At 38.3% G+C, this 15,596-nt stretch overlaps 1 protein-coding gene across 2 annotated transcripts in view; it reads right to left on the reverse strand.

Annotated features, from left to right (window-relative positions):
- NAALAD2 (N-acetylated alpha-linked acidic dipeptidase 2) overlaps positions 1-15,596 on the reverse strand; it is a 55,942-nt gene that overhangs the window by 37,235 nt on the left and 3,111 nt on the right. The window contains exons 1-3 of one of the 2 annotated variants that reach the window (XM_068556646.1): positions 12,423-12,502; positions 11,610-11,721; positions 329-515 (exon numbers count right to left, since the gene is read on the reverse strand). In XM_068556646.1, coding sequence (XP_068412747.1) covers positions 329-515; positions 11,610-11,641 — 219 coding nt within the window. In that variant the 5' untranslated portion in view covers positions 11,642-11,721; positions 12,423-12,502. Of the gene's footprint in view, positions 1-328; positions 516-11,609; positions 11,722-12,418; positions 12,742-15,596 lie in introns of those variants that run through there. The other variant, XM_068556645.1, reaches the window with a different exon arrangement.

Genomic DNA, 15,596 nt, shown 5'->3' on the forward strand with positions numbered 1-15,596 from the left:
CACCTATATGTGGAATCTAAAAAATAATATAAGTGAATCTATATACAAAAGAGAAAGACTCACAGACATAGAAAATAAACTTATGATTACCAAAGAGGGAAGAGGGGGAGGGATAAAATAGGAGTATAGGATTAACAGATACACACTACTATATATAAAGTAGATAAGCAACAAAGATTTACTGTATAAAACAGGGAACAATATTCAATATCTTATAATAACCTACAATGGAAAATAACCTGAAAAAAAATACATATATATATATTTTTTAAAAACTGAATCACTTTGCTATACACCTGAAAGTAACACAATATTGTAAAACAATCACCTCATTTCCATGTTCATCCGTGATTGATATGTAGTTGGCATTTGTCTCATTAGGGTAAGACAGGAGAACATCATAATGAACCAACTTGGCTGAATCCAGTCCAGATTTCTTCCACTGGGTTTGGATTTTCTTGGCCAGCAGCAAATTTTGTTCTGTTCCTGCCAGATGAGGTAGCTCTGTAAAAGAACTAAAATGAAAATAAAAGGGGGAGTTAAAGACTATATTCAGAAAATGTGCCTAAGAACTATTCTAGATGCATAACTCATATTTTAGGCTTCACACTATGTTCCCGCAGAAAAGAACACATCCCATGGTGAACACATTCAATCAGCAGAGGTTCGGGTATGAGAAAACACGCTGGAAGGATGGCATGCCTCTACATCAGTGGTGCTAAATTCTTGCTGCTTAACAGGAAATGAGGACATTCTGAAAAAAGATCATAACGTTTGCCAGAGACCAGTTGGGCAGTCTTGTTAACATAAACTTCTACTGCTGTTTTCATACTATTGTACGCAGTTGTCTATTTATCTCATTGAAGCTAGAGCCCATGCATTTTTATTTGTATATTCCCTAATGCTCAGTACTTGCCTGTTACCCAGGAATTACACAATACAGGTTTGTTGAACTGAATTTGAGCAATGTTCTCTAGGTTCTGGGTCTAAATGATTTGGAACAGTTAAATGACTTCACAAACATAGTTCTGAATGAAATTCACTTTGCTTGAGGTAAATAATATTTAAAAAGTTTCCCAAACCCTCTCCCTCCATAAGTAAGGTAATGATACTTTTGTAGATTGGTTTTTTCATCAACCATAGTACAACCAAAAAAGACAGACAGTAAAGAAAAACCAGTACTTATTGAAAACTTACTATATGCCAGGAACTGGACCAGGTATTTCACATGGGCTTTCTTATTCAATCCTCACAACCCTTCTGCCAATGTCCCCGTTTTGCAAATAAGGAAACAGAGAGTACTTAAATACCTTGTCCATAATTTCCTAAGTATTAAATGCCAGGGCTAGTGTCTGAAAGTTGCAGTTGTCTGACCTTGAGAAATTATGTTATTTTTAAACCATTCATCTGATCATTTTGATCAACTGCTTTTAAAACCCTTCTATCTTCTACATTATAAAGTTCACACTAGGCATGGCATTTGTGCCCTTTTTCAACTAATCCACTGTTTCACCTTTCCAGCTTCATTTCCCACCACTCACCTTATAAACTTCTTCACTCTATATCATTTAATATGCTAATTGGTCTCCTAAAATGACCACCATTTTTAGCCTTTGCACAAGATCTTCTCTCAGACATAAATATCATCCTATTTACATGAATCTCCCTGTATCACCACTCCTAGTCATTCACCTTCCCCACCTGTAAGCTATTAATCACCCATTAGGACTCTTCAAGCATATTCTCCTCTGTGAAGCTTTCCACTTCTATACCATTAAATCAAAGCTGCAAGGCTTCCCTGGTGGCGCAGTGGTTGAGAATCTGCCTGCCAATGCAGGGGACACGGGTTCGAGCCCTGGTCTGGGAAGATCCCACATGCCGCGGAGCAACTAGGCCCATGAGCCACAACTACTGAGCCTGCGCGTCTGGAGCCTGTGCCCCGCAACAAGAGAGGCCGCGACAGTGAGAGGCCCGCGCACCGCGATGAAGAGTGGCTCCCGCTCGCCGCAACTAGAGAAAGCCCTAGCACAGAAACGAAGACCCAACACAGCCATAAATTAATTAATTAATTAATTAATTTAAAAAAACACAAACAAACAAAAAAAAAACCCCAGCCCACACCTTCTCTCCTCTCATCCAATTTCTGGTCACCTCTTTATAAAAAAAAAAAAAAAAAAAAAAAAAAAGCTGCACGTTACTGATATTTAATATTGTACAATATTTGTAAAAAAAATATTAATGTGTTTGTAAACAGAAGTTATTTTACATGCATAGAAAAACCATTGAGGGTGGGGATATTTAAAATTCTACTTCAGGGCTTCCCTGGTGGCATAGTGGTTAAGAATCCACCTGCCAAGGCAGGGGACATGGGTTCGATCCCTGGCCCGGGAAGATCCCACATGCCACGGAGCAACTAAGCCCGTGTGCCACAACTACTGAGCCCACATGCCACAACTACTGAAGCCCGTGCGCCTAGAGCCTGTGCTCTGCAACAAGAGAAGCCACCGCAATGAGAAGCCCGTGCACCGCAAAGAAGAGAGTAGCCCCTGCTCGCCGCAACTAGAGAAAGCCCGCGCTCAGCAACGAAGACCCAACACAGCCAAAAATAAAAACAAACAAATAAATAAATTTATTTAAAAAATAAAATTCTACTTCATATAATTCATTATTGTTTTATTTTCTGTAGTGAACAAATAATATTCTTACAATTAGGGAAAAAATGAGTATATTTCCTTCATTTAAGATGGAGGATTAACCATGAAGTTTTGCCTCCCATCTTTTAGGCAACCCACTGAAATGAAAGACAGAAGTGCAAAAAACAAAAAGCAACAGGGAATAACTTTACTGAATTTCTCCTTATGGACCCAAGTGGGACACTGCAGCTCCAGGCATCATATATTCATGCTGCAACATTCAGGAGAAGCAAGTACAAACAAGAACAGCTATTTCCTCTTTTGTGTTTCTCTTAACAAAGGAAAACTTTTTGTATAGGATCTCAGCTAAATTTTTCTCCCATTTCATCAGGCATAATAGGGTCATATACCCCTTCTCCAACTAACCCTTGTCAGAAGGAAGTTATAATGATTGGATTATAGACCAGATTCTTGGGCGGGATGGAAGGTAACCCTCACTGAACACAGGTCCCCCTTAAGGACTGAGAACATGAGCAGTTGAGGCTCTGTCAGCAAGGAAGTGGCTGGGGAGAAATCAACTTTTTCCCACTACATTAATCCCTTTAAACCAATCTTGAAACCTTCCTTTCCCTGGAAGCCTCTTTCACTGGTCATAAATCTCTATTCTATAATCAATCAATTCTATTTCCTCGGCCCGTTCCTGAATGGTTACTTGACTTCCTTGCCTTAACTGGTTTCTTCGGGGGACCCTGCTCATGCTTCCACATACCTCAGGCCCAGATGATCATTGAGGAGGAGTCCTTCTTACTCTCCATGGGCTCTTTCAAATATTTTCCCTTTATCTTCTCTCAAAAATAACAACTCTTTTAAAACTCATACCAAAAGTCACCACCTACTATGCCTTCTAGGTGCTGTCAAAAATGTGGATCACTCCCTCTTCACTCACTAAAGTCTTGGGCTTCTAATTCAACGCATTTCACTCTACCTCGATTCTTGTCATCATTCTTGGTATATGCAACTTCTGTCTTCAGTTGGATGTAAAGAAAAGAAAAGCCAACTCTAACAAGATAACATCATGCAAACTATTCATACATAACTTATCACCTTATGCTACATTATACATTAAAGCAAAGGAGAGAGAAAATAAACAGACATAAATTTTAATGTTTGGTCAAGAGCATCACCAAGTTTTGCTTCTGGCACCTCATGTATTGATAATTTTCTAGGTAATTTCTTCTGGACACTTTATGATATGCTGCAGACAGAGTTCAACGGTGTTTACATTTTACCTGGTCTTTTACACATTTTTATTTTGTTTTATTTTATTTATTTTTTTGGCCACTCCGAGCAGCTTGCAGGATCTTAGTTCCCTGACCAGGGATTGAACCCGGGCCACGGCAGTGAAAGCACTGAGTCCTAACCACTGGACCACCAGGGGATTCCCCACATTTTTAAATATAGGCATTCTGTCTTACTTGATAAGACAATTGGTTATTTTCATGTATTGCATGAGAAATATAGAATGCGTCTTTCTTCAAATGACATCCACCCTACTGCCTATAGATTCTTTTCTTATATCTCCAAACAAGCACCTCAAAACAGACATTTTGATTTAGCTTTCCTGATACCTATGTGCCTCAGTCATAAGTCAGCTCAAATTTCTAAGAAGAGTATAGCTGTTTTCATTCCTCAACTTCAGCTTGCTATAGTTCATCCATCGAAAGTAAGATGGAACTTTGTGATCACATCAAATCACAGGACAGATGGGGAGGAAATATACTACACCATATGAACTTCACCTTGTTCATTTGATTCTAGGGTTTAATTGGAGTCTCAAAAGGATAGAAGAGAAAGAATGATGCAGAAAATTTTCAAGAAAGAATGAACAGGGGACTTCCCTGGCGGTCCAGTGGGTAGGACTCCACACTCCCAGTGTGGGGGGCCCAGGTTCGATCCCTGGTTGGGGAACTAGATCTCACATGCATGCAGCAACTGGGAGTTTGCGTGCCACAACTAAGAAGTCCGCATGCTGCAACTAAAAGATCCTGCATGCCGCAACTGAGACACGGAGCAGCCAAATAAACAAACAAACAAACAAACAAAGAAATATTTCCAAAAAAAAAAAGAAATAATGAACAAAAAGTAGTGTTCCTAAAGTAGTGAAAGACAAAAGTTTACAAAGTCAAAAAGCTCAGAGAGGACTTCCCTTGTGGTCCAGTGGTTAAGACTCCACGCTTCCACCGCAGGGGGCAAGGGTTCAATCCCTGGTTGGGGAACTAAGATCCTGCATGCCATGTGGTGTGGCCAAAAATAAAATAAAATAAAAATTAAAAGCTCAGAGAGCCTTAAATAGAATAAATTTGAAGAAAACTATGCCTAGACACATATTAAACTGCTGAAAATTAAAGACAAAAATGACATATGTTATATAACTTAAATAACTGTGGACTGCTCATCGGATGCCACTACCAGCCAGAGGACAGTAAAAAAAAAAATATTTAAAGCTCTGAAAGGAGGAAAAACAAGGTGATCTTAGAAATCTATATCCAAGAAAAATTTTCTTCAAGAATTAAGATGAAATAAATGTGTTATAGACAAAGGAAAACTAAAAGAATTTGTCAACACCAGACCCAACATAACAGGAAATGCTTAAGAAAGTTATTCAGACTAAATAGATATACCACAGGATAACCTAAATTTTCAGAAACAAATAAAGGTACTGGAAACAATAAAAAAATAGTATTTTACATTTCTCAGATATTTAACTCTTAATTGGCTTTCAATAGGTACAACTGTTCAAAGAAAAAATTATAACATTGTTTTGTGAGGTTTATATTGTATGTGTATATGATAATTTCAACAACTATCATATAAAGGATGATAGAAAGACGGTAAATGGACATACAGAAATGTGAGTTTTCTGCATTTTATGTTAAATGGTACAGTAGTAACTTTAAAAATACAGTGAAACGTTAGACAAGTATAATGTAATCTCTAGAGTAACTGCTAGAAAAGAAAAAAGAATCAATGCAAAGAGTTATAGCCAAAAGATAAATTGAAATGAAATAAAATTTAAAATACTCTCCCCACTACCAAAAAAAAAAAAAAAAAAAGCAGAAAATGAGAAGTAAAGGAACAGAAATAAAGGGAGCAAACAGAGAACAGTAAAGGAGTTGGCCTAAGTTTAACCATATCAAGTTACATTATATGTTACCAGACTAAATGCTCAAATTAAAAGGCACAGATTCCAAAATTAATAAAATAGCAAGTGGCAATTACATGCTCTCTATAGAAGGTACATTTTAAAAGTAAGTGGATGGAAGAATACGTATCATGCAAATGTAAGTATAAGAAAGTTGATGTGGTTTAATTTATACCAAATAAAATATGCTTAAATATAGAGATTATTACCAAAGATAAAGAATATTTCACAAAGGTAAAAGGTTAGTTCTGTCCTGAAGACATAATATTAATGTGTATATGTCTAATAAATGAGTTTCATAATACATAATGCAAAAATTAACAGAATTAATGGGAAAAATAGACAATTTCACATTCCTGGAGGAGATTGTAACACTATTCTTGACAGAATTTGATCCCCCCAAAAAAGTCAGTGAAGAAATAAAGGAATCACCATACTAATCAGCTAAAGCAGAAAAGAAGAAAAGTCATATGATCATATAAATTGATGCAGAAAAACTGAAACTGAGCGGGGCCCTATGGGCTCCCAGGCACGGAGGCCTTTTTGTCTCCCATTTCTTGTAGGCAAGACTCCAGCCTCCATGACATTCCCCGAGTTCCAAAGGGCAGATTCCAACAGTTGCAAATCAAAGGAGGAGCAGCCAGGAAACCACCTGAGGCCCTGCACACATCCTAATCTTGTCAGCAACCCCACCCTTTTGAAACTCTGCAGAAGAAAGAAGAATGCAGGACTGTTACTGCCTTGATCCTTATAGCATACCCCTGACCAGGAGCCCTGACTGTAAGACCTCTCCCTATTCCCCAGGGAGGGGGACACATTTCTTGAGGTGTTAGCCTGCTGTGTTCCCCTCTTTGCCTGGCAAAGAATAAAGCCACCCTTTCTTTCTCCTCCAAAACTCTGTCTCTGTGTCTAATCTTGGCATTGGTGTACAGGGAGCCAAGATTTTGAGAGCAAAACCATTTTACAACTGCCAGCTAAAGTGTGTCACTGGCCATCTGGTTCTACAAGGATTAGCTCATTAGTCACTGCATTTACTGACCTCCAACACACTCTGAAAGGAATTCAGGGTTGGAGATCAGGAATGAGATACTCTATGCTCTGGGAAAAACTGGCAGAACAGGCCTTCAGATAGTTAGATATTTTCAGGAGAAAATTTTATTTACCCAATTTCTTGTATCTTCTCATACATAGAAAAGCACTAAAATTATTCATGGAGATATCTGCTCCTTGTGACTAGCAGCAACATTCTTGTTACTAGTAGCAACCGTGTACCAAGATGTGTGCTTGATTGCATGCACCCCCTTCACTAAAATCATATATATACGGACCTGGACCTCCACCCATCCCCACCTCCACCTCTTGGGAGAAGTTACAAAGAGCTATCTGAGAGAATGTCTCCTGGGTATAGTCCTCTGTAAGTCCCCAAATAACACTGAACTCACAGCTCTCTCATGTTGTGCTTTTTTTTTTTTTCCAGTTGACACAATATTTAATACCCATTCATGATTTAAAAAAAAAACAACAAACCTCTTAGCAATCTTGGAATAGAGGGATGTTTCCTTAACTCAGTAAAGAATATCTACAAAAAATCTACATACAACATCACACTTAATGGGGAAACTCTGAGTGCTTTCCCACTAAGATCAGACATAGGGAAAGAATGTTTGCTCTCATCACTTTTATTCAATGCAGTACTGTAATTACAATCAGCACAATAAGGACACATATATATATACATATATATATATATATATACACATATATATATGGCATACAGTTTGAAAACAGAGAAATAAAATGGTCCCTATTTGAAGATGGCCTGATTTTCTACATAGGAAGTAAATCCTAATGAATCTACAAAAACTCCTAGAACTAACACATGAGTTTAGACAAGCCACAGAATGCAAAATCAACAGTATTTCTATATACTAGCAACAAACATGTGAAAACTGAAATTAAACACCATATGATTTTACATCTGCTGCAAAGAAAATGAAATACTTCCATGTAAAGGTAACAATACATATACAAGATCTGCATCCTGAAAATTGCAAAATGTTGATAAAGGAAGACCTAAATAATTGTAGAGACGTACCATAATCATGGATGGAAAGTCGAGACAGAGTAAAAATGCGAAGTGCCCCTAAATTGCTCTGTAAGATTAAAGCAATTCTTGTCAAAATCTCATCAAGGATTTTTCCAGATATAGATATATTTATTCTATATTTTATATGAATAGGCAAATGATATAGAAAAATAAAGTGGGAGGAATCATCCTATGCATTGTTAAGGCTTACTACATAACCTCAGTAATCAGGACAGCATGGTACTGGCAGGGAGTAGACGCATAGATCAGCAGAGCATCAGAGAACTCAAAGAGACTCACACAAATATGCCCAACTGATTACTGACAAAGGAGCAAAAGCAATGGATAGCCTTTCAACAAATGGGGCTAGAGCAACTGGACATCCACAGGTAAAAAAAGAATGACCCTCAACCAAGCATTACACCTTATGCAAAAATTAACTCTAAAATGAATCACAAAATATATTGTAAAATGTAAACTATAAAATTTGGGGGTAAAAAGAGGAGAAAAGGTATCTAGGGCTAGACAAAGAGTTCTTAGACATGAACCCAAAAGCATGATCTATAGAATGAAAAATTGATAAATTAGACCTTATTAAAATTAAACACTTCTGGGACTTTCCTGGTGGCCCAGGGGTTAAGAATCCACCTGCCAATGCAGGGGACATGGGTTCGAGCCCTAGTCCGGGAAGATCCCACATGTCACGGAGCAACTAAGCCCATGTGCCACAACTACTGAGCCCATGCTCTAGAGCCCACAAGCCACAACTACTGAGCCTGCGTGCCACAGCTACTGAAGCCCACGCACCTAGAGCCCGTGCTCCGCAACAAGAGAAGCCACTGCAATGAGAAGCCTGTGCACCACAAAGAAGACCCAACACGGCCAAAAAAAAAAAAAAAAAAATTAAACACTTCTGATGTGCAAACAACCCAATTAAGGTGTGAAAGGACAAATAACAGACTAGGAAAAATATCTGTACACCACAAAGCCAACAAAAGACTTGTATATAGAAAATATAAAGAACCCTCCCTCAAAGCTCAGTAGAAAAAAAAAAAAAGTATCCAAATAGAGAATAGGTCAAAGGCATGAACAGACATTTCACTGAAGATGGTATACAGATGGTGAATAAGCACAGGAAAAGATGTTCAATATCATTAGGTACTAGGGAATGTAAATTAAAACCATAATAAGGTATCTCTATGCACCTGTCAGAATGGGTAATATTAAAAAGAGTAATAACGCCAATGAAAAATATAAAATGATATAGCCATACTATAGTTTGGCAGATTCTTCAACAACTAAAAGTGTACTTTTCCTACAAACAAGCAATTTTCACTCTGGGGTATTTATCCCAGAGAAATGAAAACCTATGATTACATAAAAGTTGTACATGAATGTTAATGGCAGCTTCATTCATAATAGCCAACAAGTGGAAGCAAAACAAATGTCCCTCAGTGGGTGAAAAGTTAAACTGTAGTACATCCCTATGATGAATGAAGAGACTGAAAGACTCTTCCAAATTCACCTACAGATTCAATGCAATTTTAATCAAAGTTCCAGCAGGCTTTTTTTTTTGGTAGGAATTGAGAAGTTGATTCTAAAATTTATTTGGATATGCAAATGACTTAAACAGTCAAAGCAATTTTTAAAAAGAAAAATTTGTAGGATTAACTCTACCTGATTTTCAGACTTACTATTAAGCTAGACTAAACCAGATAGTGTGGTACTGAGATATATAGATTAATAGATCAATAGAAGAAAATATAAAATCCAAAAAACAGGCCATGGATTTATGATCAAGTGATTTTGGACCAAGTACCAAGGCAATTCAACAGGGAAAGAAAAGTTTTTAAACAAATCTTGCAGGAATAATTAAATAATTGTATTTAAAAAATCATCAACTCTTACATCATACCACACACAAAAATTAACTTGAAGTGGATCATTGACCTAAATGTGCAAGCTAAAATTACAAAACTTCTAAAAAAAAAATAATATAAGAAAATCTTCACAACTTCTCATAGGCCTAGATAGGACACAGAGTATGAAACATAAGACAAAAGATTGTTCAACTGGAGTTTATCGAAATTAAAAATCTCTGCCCTTCAAAAACTCCACTAAGCAAACAAAAAAGCCAACCATAGAACAGAAGAAAATATTCACAAAAATGTCTGACAAAAGAATGTATAAAGAAAGAACTCCTATACTCAATAATAAATCAAAACAATTTAAAAATGAAAAAAAAAATTGAACAGAGACCCTATAAAAGAAGCTATACAAATGTCCAATAAGTGCATGAGAAGAGGGGTGGGATAGGGACGGTGGGAGGGAGACACAAGAGGGAGGAGATATGGGGATATATGTATATGTATAGCTGATTCACTTTGTTATACAGCAGAAACTAACACACCATTGTAAAGCGATTATACTCTAATAGAGATGTTAAAAAAAAAAAGAAAATGCAAATTAAAACCACAATGGAGATACTAGTACACACCCACTAAAATGGTTAAAATGAAAACAACTGACAATACTAAGGTAGGAATGTAAAATGGTACAACCACTTTTGAAACCTGTTTGTCATTTTCTTAAAAAGTTAAAACACGTGCTTATCATCCAACACAGCCATTCAAAAAGAAATGAAATCATATGTAAACATATGCTCATAGCAACTTTGTTCACAATAATCAAAAACTAAAAACAACCCGAGATCCATCAACTACATATTGGAGTCTCTCCATTCAATAGAATACTACTCAGCAATAAAAAGCAATAAACTACAGATACATGCAACAACCTGGATGAATTCCAAAATCATTCATCATGCTGAGTGAAAGACACAAAAAAGCATATACTGTATGATTTTATTTATATAAAGTTCTAGAAAATATAAAGGAGTCCAAAGGAAGGGAGTTGAAGGGAGGAATAAACTGCAAAGGCATGATGTAAATTTTCTGTATCTTAATTGAGGAGGTGGTTTGCTGAGTATATTGTGCATCTGTCAATACTCTCAAATCGTAGGCTTTATATGGATGCAGTTTATTTTATGTAAATTATGATTCAGTAAAAATTTTTTTAATGATACTCCTTTGAAAGAGTCGGAATATAGAAATAAACGTCATAACTGCCTTCAAGGAATTCATAACCACTCCCCTGAATGAATGTCACTCCTTCTCTTGCTAAGAGACTGGTGGGTTTGCACTGATCCTTTTGCTTTCACTTTGTCCTATTTGTGTTACTTAAATTTGCAACACGGGATAAAGGTTTAATTTGTAGAGGACAGAATCTGAAACTTTAATCTCCTTTCCTCTAAATCAGAGTTTGCAACCATCTTACTCTTCCTGGCAGAATATGACATTTAAATTAAATTCCTGATTAAACCCAGGCACAGGGAACAAAGAATAACATTGAGTTGCAGTCCAAAGTACATGAAGTTGAAACATCTCTTAATAAGGCAACCAGATACTTCTTCTGCAGATGAAGTTGGGGAAGAAAGGCTCCTTCAACATTCAAGTAGATTTTACTCAAAGAGTGGAATAAAGGAACATTTAAACTACCATGAATTAATGTGATATCGTATAATTTCACACAAAGATTACCCACATGAATAAAGTCAGTTTTCATACAGTTCTCACTCTGCAATATTTTAAACACTATTTTTATGATCAAGTATACAAAACAAACTTACCGAAGAAATGATTTAATATTTTCAGCTTTCATCTCAGATACCAGTTTCCACCTTAGATTTTGGTGAGTGTCCACTGAAGTGGCTGTTTCTTTGAGAGGCTTACTAAGCCAGCCTGGGAGGAGAATACATACACATATGCATACTACATACACAAGAAATTGCTTTTGACTTTTATAAAAACTAGAAGCCAAAGGGGAAGAAGGAAAAAAAAAAAAAAAAAAAAAAAAGCCCTTACCTAAGAAACAGATCATGGTGAGCTTTACAAAAACTTCATACCAAATGCAGAAAACCTTCAAGTTCTGATGTGTAACTTTGAGTTGGTTAAACGAGTTTTAAATGAGGGCTATTCTTTTCATTTTCCCATGAGCTATGCATCAAGGCACGGGTCTTTATCTTTCTTGTTCTCCCATGGGGGTTAAGTTCGTAGCACAGTGCCTGACACACAGGGAGCATTCGACAAATATTTATGTAATAAATGATTACAGAAGGGCAGTTCAAAGTTTTGACTCATTAATGGTCTTGGAAATGAAATCATCTTTTTGACCCCTGCGGATAGTGGCAACTCTAAATTGTCTTCACAACAGCCCTTAACAGTACCCTGAACTCAGCGAGCATTTAATAAATTTGAATTTCTGGCACACTTTATTAGGAAGGCCGAAATGCATTCCACTCAGTTTCCAGTTCTGCTGAAATTGGCGGAGCTCAGCCGGCCCGGCGCCCAGCGCTGCAGCCCAGCTCCTCAGCCCCAGGTTCTCCCGCTTTTCTCCGGGGAGGCTGGAGGGATCCGGGGAAGGGGTCGGTACACTTACCCACCATAAATCCACCCAGGAAAGATGCCAGCGCTGCAGCCAAGCACATCCCAAGGTACAGACGACCCCTGGACTTGGCCATGGTTTCCTCGGGACTGAGCAGGAGGCGCCGGCTACCGGAGCGAGCCTCGGGAATGAGGGCGAACAGAGAGCGCGCGCCCGGGAACGCGGGGAACGCCCAGGTTGCCGCAGACCGTGGCCTCCGCTGACCTTCCTCAAAGCCCTGCCTCTGCCCTCCAGGTGGGTCCAGAGGCGAATGGAAACCGGCCCCAAACTCCTGGCTCCTGCGATCCCCGGGGAGCCTCGAGGGGAGAGAGGAAGCCCTGCAGGAGGAGGACACGTTCTGCTTGCTGGCAGGCAACGTCCAATCTGTTGATCCTGGACAAAGTGTGCTTTCGGCGTGGGGGGGGTGGGGGTGGGGGTGGGGACTACTGAAAATGTCCCTGCTTGTTCCCTAAAGAACTCTACTTACCAGCCTCATTCTAGGAGTTGCCAGATGCATTTAACTCCAGCTTTTTCTTCCCTGTTTATTGCCCTGCTGCCAGATTCTGACTAATTTATAACCGGTCACACTTGGGCAGCCTTTCTGGTCCTGGCTGCTCTCTGATAACACATTAGTTTCCTAACCACATACAACCTCAGAACTGATAGGATTGGGCTCTTTTGTCTTCCTTTACCCAAACAAGTCTCCAAATTACTGAAATTGTCAGTTTCTTCTTCTGTAACTGGGGTTTTTCCCTATCTCACTAGAATGTTGTAGGTTCAAATTAATAAGATTAACCACTGAAAGTGCCTTGCACCCTAACCCATGGTGGTTTCTCAACAAATGTCATCCTCCCTAACCTCCCCCTCCTATCACGTTTACCCCAGCATTTCTTTTTAAAAGTGATTAAAAGGTTTACAAGGCAGTACTTGTAAATAGGACACCATTATCCATCCATTTTACCCTGGAGGAAATCTTTAGCAATTCATGACTGGATTCCTCCTATCCAACCAAAAGCAATTTTGCAGCCAGAGCAAAGGTGCCTACTGGGTGGAATATGAACAAGATAGTACATCTCTGGTTATGAAACTGAGAAGGACCCTGTGGGGTTCCCCAGTACAAATCCTTTCTGTGTCACTCATTTCTTGTTTGTAGGAAATTGGCTTCATTCAGCCTCCTTGACCTTCCCTGAGTTCCAAAGGGCAGGTTCAAACAGTTGCTAATCAGGGAAGGGAAGGAATACAGAAACTACGGAGGAGCAGTCAAGAAACAACAGTGCAGCCTTCGGGCAGGGTCCTGGTTCCTCTTGAGGGAATATATATAGCAATATCTTTGAGTTCTTCTGAAAAACTAAGGCCCCCACCCAGGTAGAGGACGGCAACTTCAGGCTGAGAGCAAGATTCCTGGAGCACTGCCCTGTTACCTCACCACCAACCAATCAGAACAAAGCCACACACCCTGCAGCCCTCACCCCAAATTTTACCTATAAAAACTTCTCCCCCCAAACAATTGGGAAGTTTGGTGTTTTTGAGCACGAGTCACCCATTCTCCTTGCTTGGCCCTACAATAAACCTTTCTCTGCTCCAAAATTCTGATGTTTCAGTTTATTTGGCCTCATTGTGTATCAGGCACATGAACTTTTTTCAATAACAGTTATACCCCCAATCTTCACTGCATTGTCTGAGGCCCTGATAATCTTAGATAAGGCACTTTTCTTTGCTCCTAAAAATTTGCCAGGAGAGTCTGATTTCTTTTTCTTGCACTGCAATTGTTGATAAATGTATTTGATGGTTTTTCCTTCAAAAATTTTGTAGAAGAAATATAGGTTTCTGATAACTTTCAGACCATACTACTGAACTGGGTAACAAATTACAGAACTCTAATTGAAAAACTGATGGCTTCCTAAAACTGCTAACAACAGATCAAGATCAACAAGAATCAATTGCATTAATGATTGAATGAACTGACGAATATTATTATAATTTTTATGACTTTTCATTTGAAATATTACTGGTTTTTTAATCTTTCATTTTCAGATATGAGGAAACCTTTCCTCTTGTGTAATGACATACAGCAATTTGGTAAATTATACTTTTGTATAATACCTTTGTATTTACATAAAGTCACTAATAATCTGCTCTCCTTGTAACAGGACACAATTGGAAACACTGTTTACATTAACAAGGCTTTGACTGGAAGGCAATATTTGAGAATATGCGTTGAATCAGATATGACCAGACAGCTTTAAGGAACTAAGATTGACTTTATGAAGCTATAAAGCCCCTTAGAAAACCAGCCTGGTACCTTGCTTACTTACAGTGTTCCCAGCAGCCTTACCAGGTGAGTAAGAATGGTCACTTCCTGGCAGATGCAAGAACCTCAGGATATTTTGGGAACCTCAAGAAGAGAGAAATTCACCCAAATCTATAGGTATTACATGCAAGTGTGATGGCAAATACTTGGCCTGGCTTGCTGGCCTTGAGAGCTATTAAAAATTCAGTCTGGGACTTCCCTGGTGGTCCAATGGTTAAGACTCCATGCTTCCACTGCCAGTTGCTATTCTTGCTGGACTTAAGTAAATAATCAGGCCAATTTGAGTGAAACTAAACTTATTTTCCAAACAAATTAGTTTTAATTTGGCTTTCTTTGGTAGAAATGAGGGTGATTTTAAAGAGAAAAAATTGTGTTTCAGCAAAAACTGTAATACACAGTTATGAATATTAGATTTGAGTTCTATCAATCATCTTTGAAGTTTTGTTCTTCCACCTAAAAACTGGACTGGGTTCTGAATTCTTCTAGTCTCCTCAAATATTTGGCAACGACTGTTCAAACTAATGTTTCCAATTTTTCTCCCCCTTTTGACTTGGAATCATTTAGAACTATAGCTGAACAACTTGATATAAACTTAAGAGAGATCACCACAATAGCCCATGTTTAGACAATCTCTGTGCCTGTCACTTTGTAAGCCACGCAGAAAGTTTACCTGAACACCTGATGACATCATCAGAGACATTTCAAACTACAAAAGATGCTTCGACCTTAAGATCTAGAAATCTTCTCCACTGGCAACTCTCAGGACTCAGACACTGGGTTTACAATTTGCTCCAACCATGAACCTTTGTTTTTCTTTTGTCTCCATAGAAATGCGTCTTAGTAAATACCTGATTGCTTGCACCCTATAGGGCTAACTTTGAG

This window comes from Eschrichtius robustus, chromosome 11 (assembly GCF_028021215.1).
Source record: "Eschrichtius robustus isolate mEscRob2 chromosome 11, mEscRob2.pri, whole genome shotgun sequence".
Classification (NCBI taxonomy): Eukaryota; Metazoa; Chordata; class Mammalia; order Artiodactyla; family Eschrichtiidae; genus Eschrichtius; species Eschrichtius robustus.